Source organism: Delphinus delphis, chromosome X (genome assembly GCF_949987515.2).
Source record: "Delphinus delphis chromosome X, mDelDel1.2, whole genome shotgun sequence".
In the NCBI taxonomy this organism is placed as follows: domain Eukaryota; kingdom Metazoa; phylum Chordata; class Mammalia; order Artiodactyla; family Delphinidae; genus Delphinus; species Delphinus delphis.
The window spans coordinates 35,650,251-35,675,023 of NC_082704.1; the positions used below are offsets into that span (position 1 = coordinate 35,650,251).

Genomic DNA, 24,773 nt, shown 5'->3' on the forward strand with positions numbered 1-24,773 from the left:
ATCTCTTATCAGCATCCACTGTCTGTTATCTAAAACTAGGGATGGGTCGTGTGTGTGTGTGTGTGTGTGTGTGTGTGTGTGTGTGTGTGTGTGTATGTGGGGGGGGGGTACACACAAATGTTTAACTATGAAGGAGATGTCCCTGCTAAGCAAATTAAGTGTATAAGAAATTTATCAATACTACCTACTGCAACTGGCGTTTTTAATCTAAATGGATGTATAACACCACAAATGCTTTTGTATATTTTTTTCCAAAGCATGCTTTCTTGTATTTCATGGCATAAATTTACTTCGATGGCCACAAATCTGGCATCCACATGTCATCTGTACTTAGATGTGGTTCTGTCTTTCTTAGTCTTCTCTCTCCCCCTTCTCAACAACACATCTATATTTGTATTCTATAGAGAACTTATAGCCATTGCACTTTAAAAGAAGAAAAGGAAGTTCAATTTTATCCAATAGTCTCTATTTTTTCTCCTGCCTTTCCTTTGAACAAATCAGAAAGTTGAGCTGTCTGGATTTTCCTTCCCCTTCATGTTGCCGGTGCCTAGCACATTATGGGAAGCAGACGTAAAATGGTTAAGAGCAAGACTTCTGGAGCCATATTCTGCCTGGGTTTGAACCCTGACTCTACTACTTACCAACTGTGTGGGCTTGTCACTTAACCTCTCTAAGCTTCAGTTTCCTCATCTGTAAAATGGGGAGAATGATCGTACCTACTTCATAGACTTATGAGTATTCAACAAGATAACACTACATGGAAAGTAGTAGCTTACATGGTACAGTATGCAGTAAGCCTGAGGTAAATGTTAGCTGTTATTATATTCCCTCCTCTCAAATGCTCACGCCACTCACTCCTTCCTCTGATATTCTCTATGTCTTCCAGCTTGCCTATATGCTAGAAAGTCTGGGGAAAAGTTGTATAGACATTTTAATAATAATTTCACCTTGAAAGGCCTTTTCCAGCCTAACATTTGAAAATGGGCATATTTGAGGACATGGAAGCAACCTAAGTGTCCATCGACGGATGAAATGGATAAAGAAGATGTGGCACATATATACAATGGAATATTACTCAGCCATAAAAGGAAACGAAATTGAGTTATTTGTAGCAAGGTGGATGGACCTAGAGACTGTCATACAGAGTGAAGTAAGTCAGAAAGAGAAAAACAAATACCATATGCTAACACATAATTATGGAATCTAAAAAAAAAATGGTTCTGAAGAACCTAGGGGCAGGACAGGAATAAAGACGCAGACATAGAGAATGTACTTGAGGGCACGGGGAGGGGGAAGGGTAAGCTGGGACAAAGTGAGAGAGTGGCATGGACATATATACACTACCAAATGTAAAATAGATAGCTAGTGGGAAGCAGCCGCATAGCACAGGGAGATCAGCTCGGTGCTTTGTGTCCACCTAGAGGGGTGGGATAGGGAGGGTGGGAGGGAGACACAAGAGGGAGGAGATATGGGGATGTATGTATATGTATAGCTGATTCACTTTGTTATAAAGCAGAAACTAACACACCATCGTAAAGCAATTATACTCCAATAAAGATGTTAAAAAAAAGAAAATGGGCATATATGGCAACTTGGGGATCCCTGTTGTCATGGAATGCTGAACTAGAAGAGATCACCTCCAGTCCCCCTCCAGTTAATTACTGGTGAAAGGAGTTAAGATGTGGAAAGAGAAAGTGAATTATCCAAGGTAGAAGAGCCTGAATACAAAAGGTCTCCTAATTGCTAGCACTAGGTGCTCTCTACTATTCAGGATTCTCCAATCAAAAGGATGAAGCCAGACTCAGATGGAGTTAAGAGATGATAACTTCCTCTCCTGCCTTTTTTTTTTAAATTTTTTGGCCATGCCGTGTGGCATGTGGGATCCTAGTCCCCCAGCCGGGGATTGAACCCACGCCCCCTGCATTGGAAGCGCAGAGTCTTAACCACTGAGCTGCCAGGGAAGTCCCCCCTCCTGCCTTTTGATCAGCTTCTTCTGTCCCTCCCGCCATGCTAGGGCCTCCAAAGAGGATCTCTCCTCAGATACAAAAATCAGAGCTGCCTCTCTCCAAGTTCAGGCTTTATCTATGTGCTGGGTTGTTAGCAGTTTCAGGTGAAAAGGTCTTTCCCAATCTATAAGAGAGTAAGGGTAAAGAAGAAAAATCCAAGCCTCCTTTCCCTCTAGTTGCAGTGGGTAAAAAGTTCTATACAATATCAGAATAAACGGAGACAGTGCTGCAGTCAGCAAAAGCTCTAAAACTATAAGACTTCTCAGTGTCTGATATTGTTGCTGACTTCTAAACAGCTGTTTAGAAGTCCCTTGGGTGGCAGTGTTTTTCATCTAGATAGAAAAGGACGTGAGAGGAATGAGAAGTATGTAGCCCAGTCATCAAAGACTAGATACTGGTTAGTGATACCAGGAGCAGGTCCATGTTTTTTGAAACCCGAGGCTTATAGAATCTGGGGGTTCTCCTTTAAGGAAAAGAACAAAAATACATGACTTTTTCAAATCGTACAAATACCAATGACCATGTGAACACGCTGCTAGGGCCTCTCAGGGCCTTAGAAGGGACCTTGCATGCAAGCAAGGGGCCTGAGGCTTAAAACTCCTCTGGTTGTCAGGTAAATCCGCCTAGGAGTAGCATTAACCCTTATCAACCCAAGGAGGAAAACAGGATAGGACCTTAACCCTGGGCACCCACCTCATTTGGGTTCTCACAGTCCAATGCTACCAAACCTTACCGGTTTTAAGAAGATGCTGTTTCCCCAAGATCCATACCAGCTCATCTGTATCTGGAAATTCTTCTAGGTAGTCAGCGAAAATAGTAATCTGGTTTTCATACTTGGATAAAACTGAAAGAAAAAGAAAGAAACTTAGGCAAAATTTAATACAGAGGGCTTGCTTCTTTGGTTTACTGATTATTACCTTTGTCCTGAAGGTAAAAGGTGGCTGGCTAGAATTTAATGGAAGCAAATCCTTTTCCTTGAGGAACAAAGACACTCACAAGGCCTGAAAATTCTTTAGTAGAGGGATTTCCTCTTGACCACCTATTTTGACCTTCCCTTTCTCATTGTCCCATGTGGCACCATCTCTGAATAATTTTTTGATCACAGCTATGTCAAACTTTTTTTTTCCAATGGGGCTTTCTTTGTAAATAGTCACTTTCCAGCTTCTCCTAGTGTGACTGTAGCAGGTGGCACAATAATACCTGCATACCTAACCCCTGTCCACATCACAGGGAATATTGTGAGGTTTCTAGCGGCCAGTGGCTTAGAAGGGGGTTATGATAAGCCTGAAAGACTATACAACAGTGAAAACGTAATATTTTAGCTGGAAGACCAGATGTTTTAACAGTACTTTCATTTACCATTTTATTCACTTATAACTTCTGCAAAGAAGAATCTTGAAGCTGCCGATAAATATAACTTGTTCTTGGGATTCACAAGTGACTCTCTCTCAAGAGAAAGCAACTGAACAAAATACAATTAAATCTCATAAGTTCACAGGCCACAGTCTCAGAACTTATGGCCATGTAATGCGAGATATGTTAATATTCACTTTTGTACCACCTGCGGAGAAAGGGTCTGCTAAAAGAGTCGAGACTGATTTATGAAGGGGTCTTATTGCAAAAGTTCCCTTTAAGTAATTTTCTGAGAGAAAGAATATTGTAGGTAAATAAGTTTCCAAGCCAGCCCAGAAAAATCTATCTTAACCTGTAACCAGAAAAATCAAATTGCTAGTATATATCATAGTTTATGGTGTTATTTCAATGACAAATCATATTTCCAGTTCAAAGCTGAGACAACTCAACACACACCTTCTCTTCTCAGCTCTTGGAGGCTCCCAGCCCCTATGGGGAGGGGAGCTCAGACAGAGTAGGGGTCATTTTGTGCAGATACAAGTAGCTGCAGGGACTCTCCCAGACCAGTCCCTAAGAGCAGCAGGGGAATAGTTTCCTATAAAAAATGGCATCGTGGGATGTGTTTAAGCTCACTTGAAAGGACAAATTGCTTTCTTTTGGCTTTGTTTTCTAAGGCATGCTGTTTTCATAGAAATAAATGTTCTTAAGTATAAATGAGTCTTATCTGATCATGAAAACAGGTTACGTGGTTGGAGGCTGATGTTATACTTTGTATAATTTGTATAAATTGAAGTTATAATTTGTTTGAAGTTAAAATTTTAGAAACACAGCTACCCAGGGATACTGCCTTTCTTGAAACACATTCCAGAAGTCTAATCTTTCAGGGATTTAGGTAGCCTTTCTCCTCAAGATGTTTTAATCATTAGGGTTACAGCCTTGGCAGTATTTCAAACCTAAAGAAGTTAGAAATGAGACAGCCATTTCATTCCCCAGTGAAAACTCATCACTGCCGAATCTGCCAGGGAGCTTGTGCCGTCTTAGCCTTTCTGCCACTGGCCTCAGCCCCTGGCCCATGCCCAGGAAACAGCAGGCTAAAAATGATCATCCAGGTCAGGCCATCCCCAGGAGGTGGTGGACTGAGGTGGCATAAATCACACTGTGTACCTCCCCACCCTACTCTACACCCCTCACAGGCAAGAGAAATCAGCTTAAGATGAACATCCAGTGTAGCATAGAAAAGAGAAAAAAGAAGTCAGGAAATAAGTAGCTTGCGAGGAGTGTGGGAAAGGGGCAACCTCTCTGGCATTCCCCTGGTAGGGATGAGGAAGGGTGGCACTGGATGAATGTACAGCATGTATGCATATAAGCCTTGGGTCTTTTTTTAGTACTGGCTGAAAAAAGAAACATTTTTCTATCGCCAACCCTGTCTCAGTGAGTCATTGCCCAGCTATCTGGTCAAATTAGTACAGCCCCTTAAAGGCTGTGAGAACTGCACTGCTTCATCTGAGATGGCTCTGACCAAAATGGTAGCCAAAGAATTTTCCTCTTGCTCTTCCACACCGCCCCCCAAGGCCAGCAGAAAGGGCATTACAGTCTCTATTCTGCCTGATTCTCCTCTTAGAAAACAGACTCCCAGAATGCAGTGTGTCAGGCCATAGCCAGCCTGAATTGAAAGCTACATGGATGAAACAAATGAAAAGCCAGAACAGAAGATGAGATTAACAGAAGCAAAGGGCAGTAACACAGGGAGAGTATATAAATGGGAGTCCGGGGAGGAGAGAGGAATTGGTCTTCCACAAGAAGACCTCCAAGAGACGAAGAAGCCAGCTGGGATGTGGCTGGGGCGCAGAAGTGAAATGGCATTTCCAAACAAATCACTTCTCACTAACGGCAATCCTTTGGAAAAAAATTTTCGAAAACTACTTTTGTCTTGTCTTAAAATTAACAAACAAGACATCAGCCCCATATGAGTTCCTTGCCCTTTCAGCCTGTTTATAAAGACATAGAACTGTACAGGCAGAGCTGCAAATACTGCAGCTTGGTGGACCAAGAATTAGCTTCTACAAGGTCCGATAGACAATAGGCTTCACTCTGTTCCATTCTACTTTAATAATTATTGCACCGAAGTCTCTGCTGGGTTAGCTTCGTAGTCAACTAATAATTCATAAAAAGGTTTCCATAAACTCCTGGAACCAAAAAGTCTCCCAGTCTTGGCCAAGTGGCTCTGTGTACATGTTGGGGCATGCCTTCAACAGTCAGCCAGGCAGTTGATTAACTCTGCCTTAGTTTTCCCTTTCTGCTTGTACAGAGCTCGAGGATAGCCAGAGTGAGAGCTGAGGGCCTTCTCAGGTCTTTCCTGAGCATGCGCACAGCCTTGGGAATGAACATAGCCCTGAACATGCATGTGGTCCTCCCATATTCCCAGGAATATGCCTGAACTTTTCAAAGCCCCAGTGGATATATTATTCCTTAGCTTTACCTTTTAAACTTTTTGGTTATCTACTCCTCAAACAGCTGTGAAGTTAATCAATTGCCTCTAATAATTTTCCAAAAAAGCCCCGGCAGGGAAGGCTTTCTGTACCTCCAAGTCAGGACAAATAAATACAAGTCTTGTAAGTGGGGTCTTCCGGGAATTGTCAGACAGATCAAATAATGACAATTCTCTAGAAATGAGGCTTGACAGGAGCTCCAACCGTGTTCTGCGTCCTCCAGGGGCTACCAGGTTGCTGGCTTTCCCTATGGCTGCAGGCTGTGGATTCTCAAGGCTACTGCAGAGCTGGAGAGCAAAGGATGGGCATAGCGCAAGTGAAAACGCCACAAAGCTTACTATTCTTACCAAAATGCAGCCGTTTTTCATGAATAAATACTCCCCAGATTGGTGCAAGCCTTTGGTTAATTTCCAGAGTGCTGCAAAAGTTGATTCTGATCATTTTTGCCAATTCTTGTCATTTCTATTATGGGTAGAATTTTCAGAAGTCCTCATTCTGCCATTTTTGCTGATAACTTACTTTAATAATTTGCTTTCCAGGGAGCTTCCCTGGTGGCGCAGTGGTTCAGAGTCCACCTGCCGATGCAGGGGACACGGGTTCGTGCCCCGGTCCAGGAAGATACCACATGCCGCAGAGCGGCTAGGCCCGTGAGCCATGGCCGCTGAGCCTGCGCTCCGCGATGGGAGAGGCCACAACAGTGAGAGGCCCACGTACCGCAAATAAATAAATAAGTAATTTGCTTTCCAGTGATTGACTATATTTCTAAGGATTATTTTGTAAAACTGCAAGTAAATGAAGAAAAAATCATTTTAAACAAGATTTTCTGATAGGGCTTAACAAAACTTGTACATCAAGGCTCCCAGATTCTGTGGGGTTTGTGCCCCACAAACAACACAATCACTCTAAAATGAAATCAAAAGGTCACAGAATCTCAGGGCCAGAAAAAGCCTGAGGCACCACAGCATATCTTCCTTGTAGATCACCCTATTCTAAAAGCACTCCAGGATACTGCTGCTTCCAAAACTGCCTTCTCAGCGATACATTTTTTGAATTTTTTTAAAAACTGCGGTATAGTTGATGTACAATATTATTTAAGTTTCAGGTGTACAACACAGTGATTCACAATTTTTAAAGGTTATATTCCATTTATAGTTATTATAAAATGTTGGCTATGCTCCCTGTTTTGTATTATATGTACCTGTAGCTTATATTTTATACATAGTAGTTTGCGCCTCTTAATCCCCGACCCTTATCTTGCCCTTCCCTACTAGTAACCACTAGCTTGTTCTCTATATCTGTCAGTCCGTCTCCTTTTTGTTATATTCACTAGGTTAATACATACACATTTAACGTACTGTCAGGTCACAGCTTCAAAAACATAAGAAAATGTTCACATCAGACAGGTATGGTAAGGGCTGAATATACATTAATATACTCATTCCATAAATTTTTACAGAGTACCTACTATGTGCTAAGCACAGAGAATAAGACATCACTGAGATGTAGCCTCCATCCTCCAAAAGCTTTTAATCTAGTAGAGAGGATAGGTCTGGAAACAACTAACAACAATAAGTCCTATAAGAAAGGAAAGTGAGAGAGAAGAGATCAAGATGGTGGAGTAAGATGACATGGAGCCCACCTCCCCCCACAAAAGCATCAAAAATACATCTACATGTGGAATAATTCTCACTAGAACTAACTGGAGGGACTTCCCTGGTGGTGCAGTGGTTAAGAATCCACTTGCCAAGGCAGGGGACGTGGGTTCGAGCCCTGGTCTGGGAAGATCCCACATGCCATGGAGCAACTAAGCCCATGTGCCACAACTACTGAGCCTGCACTCTAGAGCCCGTGAGCCACAACTACTGAAGCCCACGTGCCACAACTACTGAAGCCTGTGCACCAAGAGCCCATGCTCTGCAACAAGAGAAGCCACCGCAATGAGAAGCCCATGAACCACAAGGAAGAGTAGCCCCCGCTCACGGCAACCAGAGAAAGCCCGCATGCAGCAACGAAGACCCAACGTAGACAAAAATTAAAAATCAATTAATTAATTAAAATAAAAAAGAAAAGAATCTATCTGCCAATGCAGAGGACACGGGTTCGAGCCCTGGTCCGGGAAGATCCCACATGCTGAGAAGCAACTAAGCCCCTGTGCCACGACTAATAAGCCTGCGCTCTAGAGCCCGAGAGCCACAACTACTGAAGCCCACGCCCCTAGAGCCCGTGCTCCACAAGAGAAGCCACCACAACGAGAAGCCCACGCACCACAACGAAAAGTAGCCCCCTCTCGCCGCAACTAGAGAAAGCCCCCACGCAGAAACAAAGGCCCAACGCAGCCAAAAATAAATAAATTAATTAATTAATTAAAAAAAAAACCCTGGAAACTGGCAGAAGCACTCCTGTACAACCAAGATTGTAAGAACGATCCACACATAATCCAGTAGGAAGGGAAGAAAAGTGATCAGGTTGAGACCCGTGCCCCTGGGAGGGGAATCAGAGGAAAAGGGAGGGCGCATGGGTGGACACCCACCCTGGGGAGTGATCAGGTTGAGCCACAGACTGGGTGTCCCAGAGCTGGGGTTCTTTGTGGAGGAGACAAGGCCCCTCGGCTGGTTGGAGGACAGCTAGACAAACAAGACTGGACTCCACTTGTGAAGAGTGCATGCACGTTGGCTGTCCCCGAGGCAGGGCAGAGATCGATCTGCTCTGAGGCGGCTGGCTTTCCCACGACCAGCTAGCCATGCACCTCAGCCTGAAGAACCGAGCAATGCTTCCGTCCCACTCATTCCATGCCACAGCACTCCAACTGGATCTGGGGTAGCCACGACCAGAGAAAAGACTTGACCATGGGATGCAGAGGTGACTGAGTCGTGGGGTGGAGCCTGGGTGGGGCGGCAGTGGCCATTGTTGACACTTCCTCAAGCAGCGTCCCAGAAGCCACCCAGATCTCTGATGGCAGCCACCCCACCACAGCTCACTCCCCCACCCCAATACACACAGAGTGACCACAAGGGCCCTGCCTGCCCTGAGGAGCAGTTCTACAACAGGGTGGGAGCAGCTGAGGCTGGGGACAGTGACCAGCTGTGAGAGACAATGGGGAACTGCCCCTAAGGCAGGGCAGAGAGAGGTCTGCCCTAGCAGCTGCTGGGTTTCCCGTGACTGCCTTGCCGTGCCCGCCAGCCCAAGCTCAGTGAATACTCTAGCCCTGCTCAACCCATGCCACAGCACTGACTGGATCTGGGGTGCCCATGACGAGGAAAAGACTCAACTATGGGACACAGAGGTGACCCAGTCCCAGAGTGGAGCTACTCTTAGCTCTTACTCAAGCAGTGCCTCAGAAGCCCCCCAGATCTCTGACAGTGGCTGCTGCACCACAGCTAACCTCCCAATATACATGGAGAGTTCACACAGGCACCGTCTTTCCACAACAGGGCAGGGGTGGCAGAGGCTGTGAGGAACAAAGGGGATCTGCACCTGAGGCTATGTGGAGCCACAGACACCTATACAGGCAGTGCATTAGACCTTTGTCAGTGCATGGCCCCGCTTGCTTCAGCACTCTCCTCCTCTGGGGCAAAGGTCCTGGTGTGGGGAGAGGGAAAAATACACACTTAAAGGGAACAGAGTTAGCTCAGGCCCCACCCCCAAGAGGGTGGTGACAGCCACTGAGCAGAGAGGAAGTCCCACCTCACACCCACCTCCAGCTCTAGCCCTTATAGCTCCAGCCACACCAGCTACAAAGGTGATAGCTGCCAGCACACCCTGAGGAATGATGTGACTTGCATTCACATCAAATCCAGCTCTCCCACCAAAGGCATCCGGCATACACAGTCTGTATAGAGATGGTCCCACAGAAAAATACACCTTCAAGACTGCAATAGATAACTGTTTCACCTAAATCACAGAGGCAAGAAAGTTAAGCAAAATGAAAAGGCAGAATAACTACTCTTAATTGAAAGAGCAAGAGAAAGCCCCTGAAAAATAAATAATGAAACGGAAATAAATGATTTACCACATAATTCAAAACACTGGTAATAAAAATGTTAACTGAATTAGGGAAAAGAATTGATCTAAACAGTGACCATTTCAACAAGGAACTAGAAAATATAAAAAAAACCCAATCAGAAATGAATAATTCAACAGCTGAAATAAAAAACACACTAGAAGGAATGAATAGCAGACAAAGTAATACAGAGGAACACATAAGTGATCTAGAAGACAGAATAATGGAAACCACACAATCAGAACAGCAGAAAGAAAAACAAATTTTTAAAAATTAAAGCAATTGAAGAGATCTCTGGGACACTAAGCATCCAAACATTTGCATTATATGGGTTCCAGAAGGAGAAGAGAGAGAAAAGCAGACCAAAAATGTACTTGAAGAAATTATGCCTGCAAACTCCCCAAACCTGAAGAAGGAAACAGATATCCAGGTACAGGAATCACAGAGGGCCCCAAACAAGATGAACCCAAACAGACCCACACCAAGACATATCATAATTAAAATGGCAAAAGTTATAGATAAAAAGAGAATTCTAAAGGCAGCAAGAGGAAAACAAAGAGTCATATGCAAGGGAACCCCCATAAGGCTATCAGCTATTTCTTTGCTGAAACCTTGCAGGCCAGAAGGGAGTGACATAATATATTCAAAGTGCTGAAAGGGAAAAACCTGCAACCTAGGATACTCTACCCATCAAGATTATCATTTACAAGGAGAGATAAATAACTTCTCAGATATGCAAAAACTAAAAGAGTTCATCAATACTAAACCTACCATAAAAGAAATCTGAAGGGTCTTCTCTAAATGAAAAAGAAGTAAGAATCTATAGGAAAGGGAAAATCCCACTAGGAAAGGCAAATATATAGTAAGGATTGAGGATCAAACACTTAAATAAGCCAGTATGTAGATTAAAAAACAAAAAATTGTAAAAGCAACTATAACTTCAGTAAACAGTAAAGGGATAAGATTGAAGATGTAAAATATGACATCAAAAAACACAAAATGGGGCTTCCCTGGTGGCGCAGTGGTTGAGGGTCCGCCTGCCGATGCAGGGGACACAGGTTCGTGCCCTGGTCTGGGAGGATCCCACATGCTGCGGAGCGGCTGGGCCCATGAGCCATGCCCGCTGGGCCTGCATGTCCGGAGCCTGTGCTCCGCAGTGGGAGAGGCCACAGCAGTGAGAGGCCTGTGTACCGCAAAAAAAAAAAAAAAAAAAAAAAAAAAAAAATGTAGGGCAGGGAAGTAAAAAATGTAGATCTTTTGGAATGTGTTTGAACTTAAATGACTACTACTTTAAAACAAGTAGATATAATTATAGGTCAGCATATATGAACCTCATGGTAACTACAAATCAAAAACCTACAATAAATACACAAAAACTAAAAAGAAAGGAACACACGCACACTGCTAAAGAAAATCCTCAAACCACAAGGGAAGAAGCAAAAAGAAGAAGAAATGAAAAGAGAATAACTACAAAAACAAGTGGAAAACAAGTAATAAAATAGCAATAAGTACATACTTATCAATAATTACTTTAAATGTCAATGGACTACATGCTCTGATCAAAAGACATAGGGTGGCTGATTAGATAAAAAGCAAGACCCTTCAATATGCTGCCTACAGAAGACTCACTTCAGGGATAAAGACACATAGAATAAAAGTGAGGGGATGGAAAAAGATGTTTCATGCAAACAGAAACATGCAAAGAAAGCGGGGGTAGCAATACTCATATCAGACAAAATAGACTTTAAAACAAAAGCTATAACAAAAGACAAAGAAGCATATTATATAATAATAATAAAGGGATCAATACAAGAAGAGGATATTACATTTGTTAACATATATGTACCCAATACAGGAGCACCTAAATATATAAAGCAAAGACTAACAGACATAAAAGGAGATATTGACAATAATAAATAATAGTAGGGGACTTTACCACCTCACATCAATGGACAGATCATCCAGGCAGAAAATCAATAAGGCAACAGTGGTCTTAAATGACAAAATAGTCCAGTTGGACTTAATATATATCTACAGGACATTACAATGAAAAACAGCAATATACATTCTTTTCAAGTGCACACAGAATGTTCTCCAGGATAGATCACATGCTAGGCCTCAAAACAAGTCTCAACAAACTTAAGAGGATAGAAATTATATCAAGCATTTTTTCTGACCACAACAGTATGAAACTAGAAATCAATGACAGGAAGAAAAATGGGGAAATCACAAACACATGGAAACTAAATGACATGCTACTAAAAACCCAACAGGTCAATGAAGAAATCAAAGAGGAAATCAGAAAATACCTTGAGGCAAAGGAAAATGGAAAATCAACATTCCAAAATCTATGGGATGTAGCAGAAGCAGTTCAAAGAAGGAAGTTTATAGCAATACAGGCCTTCCTCAAGAAACAAGAAAAATCTCAAATAAACAACCGATCATGCCACCTAAAGGAATTAGAAAAAGAACAAACAGTACAGCAGAAACTAACACACCATTGTAAAGCAATTATACTCCAATAAAGATGTTAAAAAAAAGAACAAAGCCCAAAGTCAGCAGAATGAAGGAAATAATAAAGATCAGAGAGGAAATAAATAAAATAGAGATAAAAAAACAATAGAAAAGATCTATGAAACCAAGAACTATTTTTTTGAAAATATAAACAAAATTGATCAACCTTTAGCCAGGCTCACCAAGAAGAGAGAGGACCCAAATAAATATGAAATGAAAAGAGGAGAAATGACATCCATACCACAGAGATACAAAAAATCATAAGAGAATACTATGAATAGTTATATGCCAACAAATTGACAACCTAGAATAAATGGACCAATTTCAAAAAACATACAACCTGCTAAGACTGAATCAAGAAGAAACAGACAATTTGAATCCACTGATCACTAGTAGCAAAATTGAATTTGTAATTAAAAAAAAAAAAACACTCCCAGCAAACAAAACTGCAAGACTGGATGGCTTCACGGGGAAATTCTACCAAGCATATAAAGAAGAACTGACACCTCTCCTTCTCAAGCTATTCTGAAAAATTAAGAGGATGGAACACTCCCAAATTCTTTCTACAATGCCACGATTACTCCAATACCAAAACCACAAAAAGATGCTACAAGAAAAGAAAATTACAGGCCCGTATCTTTGATGAATGTACATGCAAAAATCCTCAACAAACTATTAGCAAACTGAATCCAACAATATATAAAAAGGATCATATACCATAATCAAGTTGGATTTATTCAAGTTGGATTTATTCCAGGGACACAAAGGTGGTTCAAATTTGCAAATCAATCAATGAGATACACCATATTAACAACAGGAAGGACAAAAATCACGATTATCTCAATAGATGCAGAAAAAGCATTTGACAGAGTTCAATATCCATTCATGATAAAAACTCTCATCAAATTAGGTATAGCAGGAACATATCTCAATGCAATAAAGGCCATTTATGACAAACCCACAGCTAACATCATATTCAACAGTAAAAAGCTAAAAGCCTTTTCTCTAAATTCAGGAACAAGACAAGAATGCCCATTCTCTCCACTATTTAACATAGTATTGGAAGTCCTAGCCACAGCAATCAGACAAGGAAAAGAAATAAAAGTATCCAAATTGGATGGAAAGAAGTAAAACTGTCACTATTTGCAGATGACATGCTACTTTATACAGAAAACCCTAAAGTCTCCACCCCAAAACTATTAGAACTAATAAATGAATTTGGCAAAGTTGCAGGATACAAGATTAATACATAGAAATCTGTTGCTTTTCTGTACACTAATAATGAACTATCAAAAAGAGAAAGTAAGAAAAAAAAACCCTCCCTTTAAAATTGCATTAAAAAGAATAAATTATCTACAAATAAACTTAACCAAGGAGGTGAAAGACCTATACTCTGAAAACTATAAAGCATTCTGAATGAAACTGAAGATGATACAAAGAAATGGAAAGATACACTGTGCTCTTGGATTGGAAGAGTTAATATTTGTTAAAATGGCCATCCTACCCAAAGCAATCTATAGGTTTAATGCAATTCCTATCAAAATACCCATGACATTTTTTTTCACAGAACTGGAACAAATAAAATTCATATGGAACCACAAAAGACCATGACTTGCCAAAGCAATCTTGAGAAAAATGAACAAATCTGGAGGTATCATACTCCCTGACTTCATAATTATACTACAAAGCTATGGCAATCAAAACAGTATGGTACTGGCACAAAAACCAACATATAGATAAACAGAATAGAATAGAGAGTTCAGAAATAAACCCACGCACCTATGGTCAATTAATCTACAACAAAGAAGGCAAGAATATACAATGGAGAAAAGACAGTCTCTTCAATAAGTGGTGCTGGGAAAATTGGATGGCTATATGTAAAACAATGAGATTAGAACATTTCCTCACATCACATACAAAAATAAACTCAAAATGGATTAAAGATCTAAATGTAAGACCTGAAACCATAAAACTCCTAGAAGAGCTCATAGGTAGAACACTCTTTGACATAAATTTTAGCAATATTTTTATGGGTCTGTCTCCTAAGGCAAAAGAAATAAAAGTAAAAATAGACAAATGGAACCTAATTAAACTTAAATGCTTTTGTACAGCAAAGTAAATCATCCACAAAATGAAAAGATAAACTATGAATGGGAGAAAGTATTTGCCAATGATATGACCAACAAGGGGTTGATATCCAAAATATACAAAGAGCTCATATAACTCAATATCAAAAAAACAAACAACCCAACTAAAAAATGAGCAGAAGACCTGAATAGACATTTTTCCAAAGAAGACATACAGATGACTAACAGGCACATGAAAAGATGCTCAACATCACTAGTTATCAGAGAAATGCAAATCAAAGCAACAAGGAGATATGACCTCATACCTGAATGGCTATCATCAAAAAGCCTACAAATAATAAATGTTGGAGAGGATGTGAAGAAAAGGGAACCCTTGTATACTGTTGGTGGGAATGTAAATTGATGCAGCCTCTATGAAGAACAGTATGGAGGTTCCTCAATAAATTAAAAATAAAACTACCATATGATCCAGCAATTCTACTCCTGGGTATACACCTGGAAAAAACGAAAACACTAATTCAAAAAGATACATACACCCCAATGTTCATAGCAACACTGTTTACAATAGCCAAGATATGGAAGCAACCCAAGTGCCCATCAACAGATGAATGGATAAAGAAGATGTGGTATATATATACAATGGAATATTACTCAGTCATAAAAAAGAATGAAATACTGCCATTTCCAGCAACATGGATGGACCTAGAGAATATTACCCTTAGTGAAATAAATTAGACAAATACAAATACTGTATGATATCACTTATATGTGGAATATAAAAAAAATACAAGCAAATATATATGTAAAACAGAAACAGACTTACAGATATAGAAAACAGATTAATGGTTACCAAAGGGGAAAGGGAAGGGGGGAAGAGCAAATTAGGGGTATGGGATTAAGAGATAAAAGCTACTATGTATAAGATAGATAAGCAACAAGGATATACTGTATAACACAGGGAATTATAGCTATTGTCTTGTAATAACTTTTAACAGAGTATAATATGTAAAAGTACTGAATCACAATGCTGTACACCTGAAACTAATATTGTAAATCGACTATACTTCAATTAAAAAAAAAGAAAGGAAGGTGATGTGGAAGGCAACAAATGATTAATCTGGGAATGAATGGATCTTCAACAACCTTGAAAAGGTGGCATCAGAGCTGAACCTTAATGGAAATAAGATATAAGTGGGATGGGGGAAGGGAGGAAGCTCCTGTATGGGGGAACACCAAAAGGATCTAGCAAGCAACTGCATGTGGGATGGGTCTGGGAAGAGTGAGAAAGAGAGAGAGTCAAAAATAAGTTGCAGTTTTCAAGTGTGGGTGATGAAATGGTAGCAGAAAAACATGGTTGGGGATAGGGGGATAATAATCTTGATCCAGCCAGAACCTGTTGGAGTCATGGATTTGGTTGACAAAGGAATGAGAGGTTAAAAAAAAAAGAGCGAAGAGGAAAATCAACCTGCATAGGGATCATGTAGATGGGCATGGTAGATGGCAGGTTGATTAGCAGAGCCTAGGAAAACAGGAGGAATCCAGAAAAACAAAACTCAGCCTAAAATGTACCTTCGTCCCCTTCCTCCTGGGTCCACTTAGTGTCCTGGTCTTCCCAGCCTCTGCTCATCTGTGCATAGGCCCTGCCCCCATCTTCATTTCTCTTCCTTCCAGTGCCCTGCTTTTCTGACAACCAAGAATTTTGAAAATAAAGAGCTGGATAACAATTCTTAGCACTGGTCTAGACCTATGCTATCCAGTACAGTAGCCACTAGCCACGTGCAGCTATCTACAATTAAATTAATTCAAATTAAATACAACCAAAAATTCAGTTAGTTGCCTTAACCACATTTCAAGCACTCAATAGCCACGTGCAGCTACTGGCTACCGTATTGGACAGCACAGCTGTAGAATAGTTCCATCATCACAGTTCTATTGGACAGTCCTATTCTAATGGCATTTCTATGATTCTGTAGGAGGTGGAGGTGGCGTGGGTTGTTAGGAGGGGTACTCCAAGTGCTTGGAAGAGAAGATGGGTTCACTTGTCTCTTTCTTAAGAGAGCCTGTATGTGAATTTCTAAGTAATTGAGGCGGCAATTATTTATTAAGTTCCGTACGTGGTTCTGTGAGGAACACAGAGGAAACATCCTTATAAACATTCACTAAATGTTAAATAAACAAGCTAAGGCATCATAAAATCATAATCTAGTTAAGCATATGAGCCTTAGGTAAATGAAATAGCTAAAAATACAAGGTAATGTATATAGGCAAGTGTTGATAATAACTAAGTGCTGTCAAAATTCAGAAAAGGGGGAAGTCAGTCAGCATTGGAGTCATCAGGGAAGATTTCAAGGACGATGTAGGATTTGGACTGGTCCCTAAATTATTGCTTGGATATGGATGAGCAGAGATAAGAGGGGAGAATATTCCAGATGAGAGGAACACCTCATGTGTGTCAGAGACAGGGACAGGTTCCAGAGAATACTGAGCAAAGAGATTAGATAGGTGGCTTAGGACTGGATTGTGGAGGCTGGAAAGCCAGGCAGTGTAGTTCAAAGTCTCGGTAAAGCCATTAACAGTTTTCAGAGCACTTTCACATGACCCTGTGACAGCCCCTTGGGATAGCCAGGGCAAGGATCATTACTTTCATTTTAGAGTTGAGGAACTGAGTCTCAGGTGATATGACTTGCCCAGGGTTATATGGTTAATGAACAGTATAACCAGGATTCAAACTGAGTTAATCTTACCCTCCATTCAGTATTCTTCCCACTATACCTTGCTGTTAGGATAAAAGCTAGATTTGAAGCACTGGAGAGAGGGAGACCAATGAGAAAGTTGTAATAATCCAGGCATGAAGTGTTGAAGGCCTGACCTAAGGTGGCAAGAAACCAGATGCTCTGGTTATATAATATCCCATAAAGCAGACTGACAATTCAGTACCCACTGTTTATAGGGGAGAGTAAGAGTAGACAGTCTGAGGTTAGAACACTAGAGTTATTTTTAACTGGAAGTGATCTAAACTACCCCCAAAGGAATAAATATTAACAATATAATTCATATACTGTGTCCGGACTTTTCCAGACAGCTGTAGGCAATGTTTTGGACATGGTTCCTAAGCAAATATCACTTTATATGTCTATGCATTTTAATGAGCCATTTCTGACTTGATAGTGTTTCTTTCCTCTGTCGATTTCAATTTTCATTTCTGAAAACTAATTGGTCATATGATTTCTTACCTCATCTACATTTCCAGTGAGAAAGAACTAGTGCAAAAAGGTCAAGGAGCTACAGGCCTTGGAGTTTTTCCACCCTATTTAGTAAAACTAATTATTAGCTTAGCAATTAATTACCTAATAATGATTTACTAAGAAAACACTAAAATACACCATTGCCAGATTAATCTTAAAGGATTTCTCTGCCCATGTCACTAAGCTGCTAAGAAATTTCCACCAGCTTCCCAGATCGCTCCAACTGATAGGAATCAAATACAAATTCATCAGCCTGGCATTTAAGGCCCTCTCCAATATGGCCACATTCTACATTTCTAATTGTTCCCCACTGCTCATTACTCCTTCATGAGATCTACTCTTTTCAGCCAATATAAACCACATGATACACTGGAGGTTCTTTGCTCATTCATGTCCTACTTGCACATAAGTCCTACCACAAATACTACCTTCTCTACGAACCCTTCCTCTTCAATTTTCCCACCAAGAAATACTTGCTCCTTCTTCTAAGCCTCTACAGTCCTTTATTTATATCTCCTTTATGGCACTGGGCACTTTTTACTTTAGATTATTGTTATTTGCAGGCATGTCATCTCTCTGCTATTGGAATGAATTCCCATCTCAGCCCACGTAGTGTTCATCTCTGTATCTCCTACAGTTCTGATCATAGTGCCCTGCAGTAAGTTGTCCCCTAAGGGCCAACAACTGTTTATTGAATGAATGGGCACACTGACTAAAGTCCAAAAGCTGGTTTATATGTCCATCCACACATTAATTTAACAATCCTTTGCTGAGTGCCTAGCATATGACCCGCACTGTGCTAGGCCCTGGGGGTAGCAATATATTTTAAGCAATTTCAAGTCTAATGGGAAGATAATGAGAAGGAGAGTTCATTTTGATATAGTATGGTCAGTGTCTGCACAGGGGGCTAGGGCAGAACAGCAGAGGGTTGTCTAAGCCAGCCTAGGGTACAGAGAAGGCTTTGGGAAGAAAGATGATGGCAGGACTTAGCCTTAACGGATAAATGTTAGGCAATTTGGGCAAGGGAAGGACGTTCCAGGCCAAGGAGAAACATGTACCAAAACACTGAGGGCTGAGAGACTGTGGAATAGTGATGCCACATGGAGACTGTCAAAGATTGAAGTTGATGAGGCAGGCAGGGCTGAGAGATGCTGGTCTTGGAAGCCTTGGTAAAAATTCTGGACTTAACCCAGGCTTCATGGAGCCCCTGAAGGGTTTCAAATACATCCAAGAGGAAGTCTAGGTATTCCACTATTTGCAGAAACCAAGCTGTGCAACAAGTAATTGCCTGTAATGTAGTTGGTTTTTTTTTACATTCATTATCAAATTAAATTCTGTTAAGAAACAAAACAAAACAAAACAGAAATCCTCAAAAACCTGAAGCAACCATCTTTGTCAAGGAAGGGTTTAAGGTGAGTCTCTGTCTTACAGGACACTCAGTGGTACAGCACAACTGGAGAAACCCTGAATCCTTTCCAGAAACAGTACTCTTCATTTGGAGCACTTTTCCAGTTTTCTCCTCTGTTTACAACCACCTCACCCACTTCCCAGACCACAGGAATTTTCCACACACTCTTTCAACATCACACTTCATTAGTAAATGTTGCTAGCAGACATATGATGTTTAAAAATTCTTTACCTCCAATGTAATGTAAAATTATACTGCCAGAGTTAAATTGTTGGATTACATAAAATTATATGTGTATCTTCACTTCCAAAACAAAAGATGTACTCCCAAGTTAATCCTAAGGCAGATTTCTGTAAAGTGAACTTGATTTTTCAATGTTATTTTATGATCATTTGAGCCATATTACCCAAGAAAAGACAATTTGACCCCATCCAGAAAAGATACAGCTTGTATTAAAATGGTTCCTCAGCCCTGATGTGCACTCTATGTATCAGACACGAGGAAAATAAATATCTATCTACCCACAAGCATGAAAGACCCAACCCTCCAACCACAACAAAAATACTCTCTAATATCTGACAGGCAGAAAATTTTGACCTGCTAAACAAAACACAGATCCATTTTGAATCCCTAAAAGTGACTCTTCATAAAGTGGGTTTTCTTATTCTCTGCCATCAGTTCTTTCATTAATACTAAGTTAAATTATTCTAAGTTAAATTAATTCAGTTAAAATGTCTTTTTATTGCACCTACCCTAGCAATTCCACTCTTAGTTTTATATCCAAGAAAAATGAGCACTCATGTCCACCAAAAGATATGGTAAAAAATGTTCATAGCAGTTTTATTCATAATAATCAAAACCTAAAAACACAAATGTCTATCAACACGGATGTTATGGACTAAATATTTGTGTCCTCCCAAAATTCATATGTTGAAGCCCTAATCCCATGTGATGGTATTTGGGATCTTCAGGAGGTAATTAGGTCATGTGGGTGGAGCTGTTATGAATGGGATTAGTGGCCTTATAAAAAGAGATACCAAAGAGATGTCTCTCTCCAGCATGTAAGGACACAGCAAGAAGGTGGCCATCTGCAATCCAGAAAGAGGGACCTCACCAGACACCTAATCTGCTGGTTCCATGTTCTTGGGCTTCCCAGCCTCCAGAACTGTGAGAAATAAATGTTTGCTGTTTAATCCCCCGGTCTATGGAATTTTGTTACAGCAGTCTGAATTGACTAAGACAAGGGGAATGGATAAATAAATTGTGGTGAATAACACATGGGAATGGTACACAGCTACAAAAAAGAACTAACTAATACTATACGCAAAACATGGATGGATCTCACATACCTTATGTTAAACAAAAGAAACCAGACACAAAACATTACATACAATACAATTCTATTTATATAAAGTTTGAAATCAGGAAAAGCTAACCTATGACGATAGCAGTCAAAGCAGTTGTTACCCTTGGGAGAAGGTACTGACTAAAAGGAGGCAAGAGAGAAACTTCTGGGGGATCAGAAATGTTCTGTCTTGATATGGGTGGAGGATACACATACATACAATTTCATTGAGCTGTACACTTAAGATTTGTGTACTTTATTGTCTGTAAGAAATACCTCAGTTCAAGAAAAAAGAAAAAGATAAGTCCCTATAGTGGATTTACTTCTGGTACAGATTGGCAATACGAATAAAAATTATGCTAACAACAAAATATTATTTTGTTATCAGGAGCAGAGATATAGTTATGAATTTATCCCTGTACACACACACACACACACACACATCAAATATAAGTGCAAGTAGTTTGGGGCTTCAGATATTATTTAGATATAAGGCTAATTTATTGGATTTTTCCATTTATAGCATTCTAAAATGTTATCTATTTATACAGGATCATTTTGATTTGAAAGTCACTTCATCAGAGAAATATATTGAATTTGTTCCCCAAATCTTAATGAAAGAAAACATAGTATACTAAAGAGAACACTGGCCTATGAATTAGAAGAGCTGGGTTTTATTTCTGCTCTTTTACTAGCCAAGTTACCTTGGGCCAGTCTTCAAGCAAAGATTCCCTTTCCTTATCCATAAAATGGAGATAATACTTTCCTCCCTACAAAGCTATAGTGAGGATCAAATAAGAAAATGGTTGTGAAAGTGCTTTGTAAAATTTAAAGAAGTGTTAATATCCTCAAAGCTGTGTTTAATTAGAATTTGTGCCTGGGTGTGGCCAATAGAAAATGTACTTAAATTTCAAAGCTTGTATTTCAGTTTCACATATCTTACACTTCACCAGAGTCAGGATTAGCACATACACTCAAATTCTAAGATACCTGAAAAGTTGAAATAATTCCATTATAATAAATACTAAAAATAGATATGTTCAGGGAAGTTAGTAACTGCCTTCCTTGTTTTTCCTAATTATGGCTTCTAGATGTAGCTCTAGTGATGTAATATGCATTATATTCAGTTCACACTTCTAGAACTTTTTTTGTTTGTTTGTTTTTGTTTTTGTTTTCTTTCTGTGGTACGCGGGCCTCTCACTGCTGTGGCCTCTCCTGTTGCGGAGCACAGGCTCCGGACGTGCAGGCTCAGCGGCCATGGCTCACGGACCCAGCCTCTCCACGGCATGTGGCATCCTCCCGGGCCAGGACACGAACCCGTGTCCCCTGCATCGGCAGGCGGACTCTCAACCACTGCGCCACCAAGGAAGCCGTGGTATTCTTTTTTTAAAAACTTTTAAAATTAATTTTTATTGGAGTATAGCTGCTTTACAATGTTGTGTTAGTTTCTGCTATACAGCAAAGTGAATCAGCTATACGTATACATATATCCCCTCTTTTTTGGATTTCCTTCCCATTTAGGTCACCTCAGAGCAATGAGGAGAGTTCCCTGTGCTATATACAGTAGGTGCTCATTAGCTACCTATTTTATACATAGTAGTGTATATATGTCAATCGCAATCTCCCAGTTCATCCCACCCCTGCCTTTCCCCCTTGGTATCCATACATTTGTTCTCTAAGTCTGTGTCTCTATTTCTGCTTTGCAAATAAGTCCATCTGTATCATTTTTCTAGATTCCACATATAAGAGGTATTATACAATATTTTTTTTCTCTTTCTGGCTTACTTCACTGTATGACAGACTATAGGTCTATCCACATCTCTGCAAATGGCACAATTCCATTCCTTTTTATGGCTGAGTAATATTGCATTGTATATATATACCACATCTCCTTTATGCACTCCTCTGTTGATGAACATTTAGGTTGCTTCCATGTCCTGGATATTGTAAACAGTGCTGCAATGAACATTGGGGTGCATGTGTCTTTTTGAATTATGGCTCAGGTATATGCCCAAGAGTGGGACTACTGGATCATACGATGGTTCTACTTTTAGTTTTTTTAAGGAATCGCTATACTATTCTCCATAGTGGCTGTATCAATTTACATTCCCAACAACAGTGTGAGAAGGTTCCCTTTTCTCCACACCCTCTCCAGCATTTATTGTTTGTAGATTTGTTTGATGATGGCCATTCTGACTGGTGTGAGGTGATACCTCGTTGTAGTTTTGATTTGCATTTCTCTAATAATTAGTGACGTTGAGCATCTTTTCATGCTATTGACCATTAGTACGTCTTCTTTGGAGAAATGTCTGTTTAGGCCTTCTGCCCACTTTTTGATTGGGTTTTTTATTTTTTTCATATTGAGCTGCATGAGCTGTTTGTATATTTTGGAGATTAATCCCTTGTCAGTTGCTTCGTTTGCAAATATTTTCTCCCATTCTGAGGCCTGTCTTTTCATCTTGCTTATGGTTTCCTTTGCTATGCAAAAACTTTTAAGTTTAACTAGGCCCCATTTGTTGATTTTTGTTTTTATTTTCATTATTCTAGGAGGTGGGTCAAAAAAGATATTGCTGTGATTTATGTCACAGAGTGTTTTGCCGTGTTTTCCTCTAAGAATTTTATAGTGTCCAGCCTTACATTTAGGTCTTTAATCCATTTTGAGTTTATTTTTGTGTATGGTGTTAGGGAGTGTTCTAATTTCATTCTTTTGCATGTAGCTGTCCAGTTTTCCCAGCACCACTTACTGAAGAGACTGTCTTTTCTCTATTGTATATTCTTGCCTCCTTTGTCATAGATTAGGTGATCATAGATGCGTGGGTTTATCTCTGGGCTTTCTATCCTGTTCCAGTGATCTATATTTCTGTTTTTGTGCCAGTACAATACTGTCTTGATTACTGTAGCTTTGTAGCATAGTCTGAAGTCAGGGAACGTGATTCCTCCAGCTCTGTTTTTCTTTCTCGAGGTTGCTTTGGCTATTCAGGGTCTTTTGTGTCTCTGTGCAAATTGTAAAATTTTTGTTCTAATTCTGTGAAAAGTGCCATTGGTAATTTGATAAGGATTGCACTGAATCTGTAGATTGCTTTGGGTAGTATAGTCATTTTCACAATATTGATTCTTCCAATCCAAGAACATGGTATATCTCTCCATCTGTGTCATCTTTGATTTCTTTCATCAGTATCACTGATGAACATACATACAAAAATCCTCAAGAAAATACTAGCAAACAGAATCCAACAACACATTAAAAGGATCATACACCATGATCAAGTGGGGTTTAACTCAGGGATGCAAGGATTCTTCAATATATGAAAACTAATCAATGTGATACACCATAGTAACAAATTGAAGAATAAAAAACATATGATTATCTCAATAGATGCAGAAAAAGCTTTTGACAAAATTCAGCACCCATTTATGATAAAAAAAACTCTCCAGAAAGTGGGTATAGAGGGAACCTACCTCAACATAATAAAGGCCATATACAACAAACCCACAGCAAACATCATTCTCGATGGTGAAAAACTGAAAGCATTTCCTTGAGGATCTGGAAAAATACAAGGATGTCCACTCTCACCACTATTATTCAACATAGTTTTGGAAGTCCTAGCCATGGCAATCAGAGAAGAAAAAGAAATAAAAGGAATCCAAATTGGAAAAGAAGAAGCAAATCTGTCACTATTTGCAGATGACATGATACTATACATAGAAAATCCTAAAGATGCCACCAGAAAACTACTAGAGCTAATCAATGAAATTGGTAAAGTTGAAGAATACAAAATTAATACACAGAAATCTCTTGCATTCCTATACACTAACAATGAAAGATCAGAAAGAGAAATTAAGGAAACAATCTCATTTACCATTGCAACAAAAAGAATAAAATACCTAGGAATAAACCTGCCTAAGGAGGCAAGAGACCTGTACTCAGAAAACCACAGGAGACTCACTTTAGATTTAAGGACACACATAAGCTGAATTTGAAAGGATGGAAAAAGACATTCCATGCAAAATGTAATCAAAAGAGCGTAGGCGTGGTATACTTATATCACACAAAATCGATTTTAAGTTTAAAAAAATTGCCAAGAAATACAAAGAAAGACATTATATAATGATAAAAAGTCAATTCACCAGTAAGTTATAACAACACAAATATAAAGCATGCAACGTCAGAGGACACAAACATATGAAGCAAACACTGACAAAACTGAAGGGAGATATAGACAGCAACAAAATATTAGTAGGGGATTTCAACATGTCACTCTCAATAATGGACAGAATACTCAGACATGAGATCAGTAAGAAAACAAAAGACTTGAGCAACACTAC

At 39.8% G+C, this 24,773-nt stretch overlaps 1 protein-coding gene across 4 annotated transcripts in view; it reads right to left on the minus strand.

The window, feature by feature from the left end:
- The window catches only part of ATG4A (autophagy related 4A cysteine peptidase), a 63,831-nt gene that overhangs the window by 25,845 nt on the left and 13,213 nt on the right, over positions 1-24,773 (minus strand). For 3 of the 4 annotated variants that reach the window (XM_060002658.1, XM_060002657.1, XM_069540373.1), the window contains exon 2: positions 2,740-2,850. In XM_060002658.1, coding sequence (XP_059858641.1) covers positions 2,740-2,850 — 111 coding nt within the window. Of the gene's footprint in view, positions 1-2,699; positions 2,851-24,773 lie in introns of those variants that run through there. The other variant, XM_060002659.1, reaches the window with a different exon arrangement.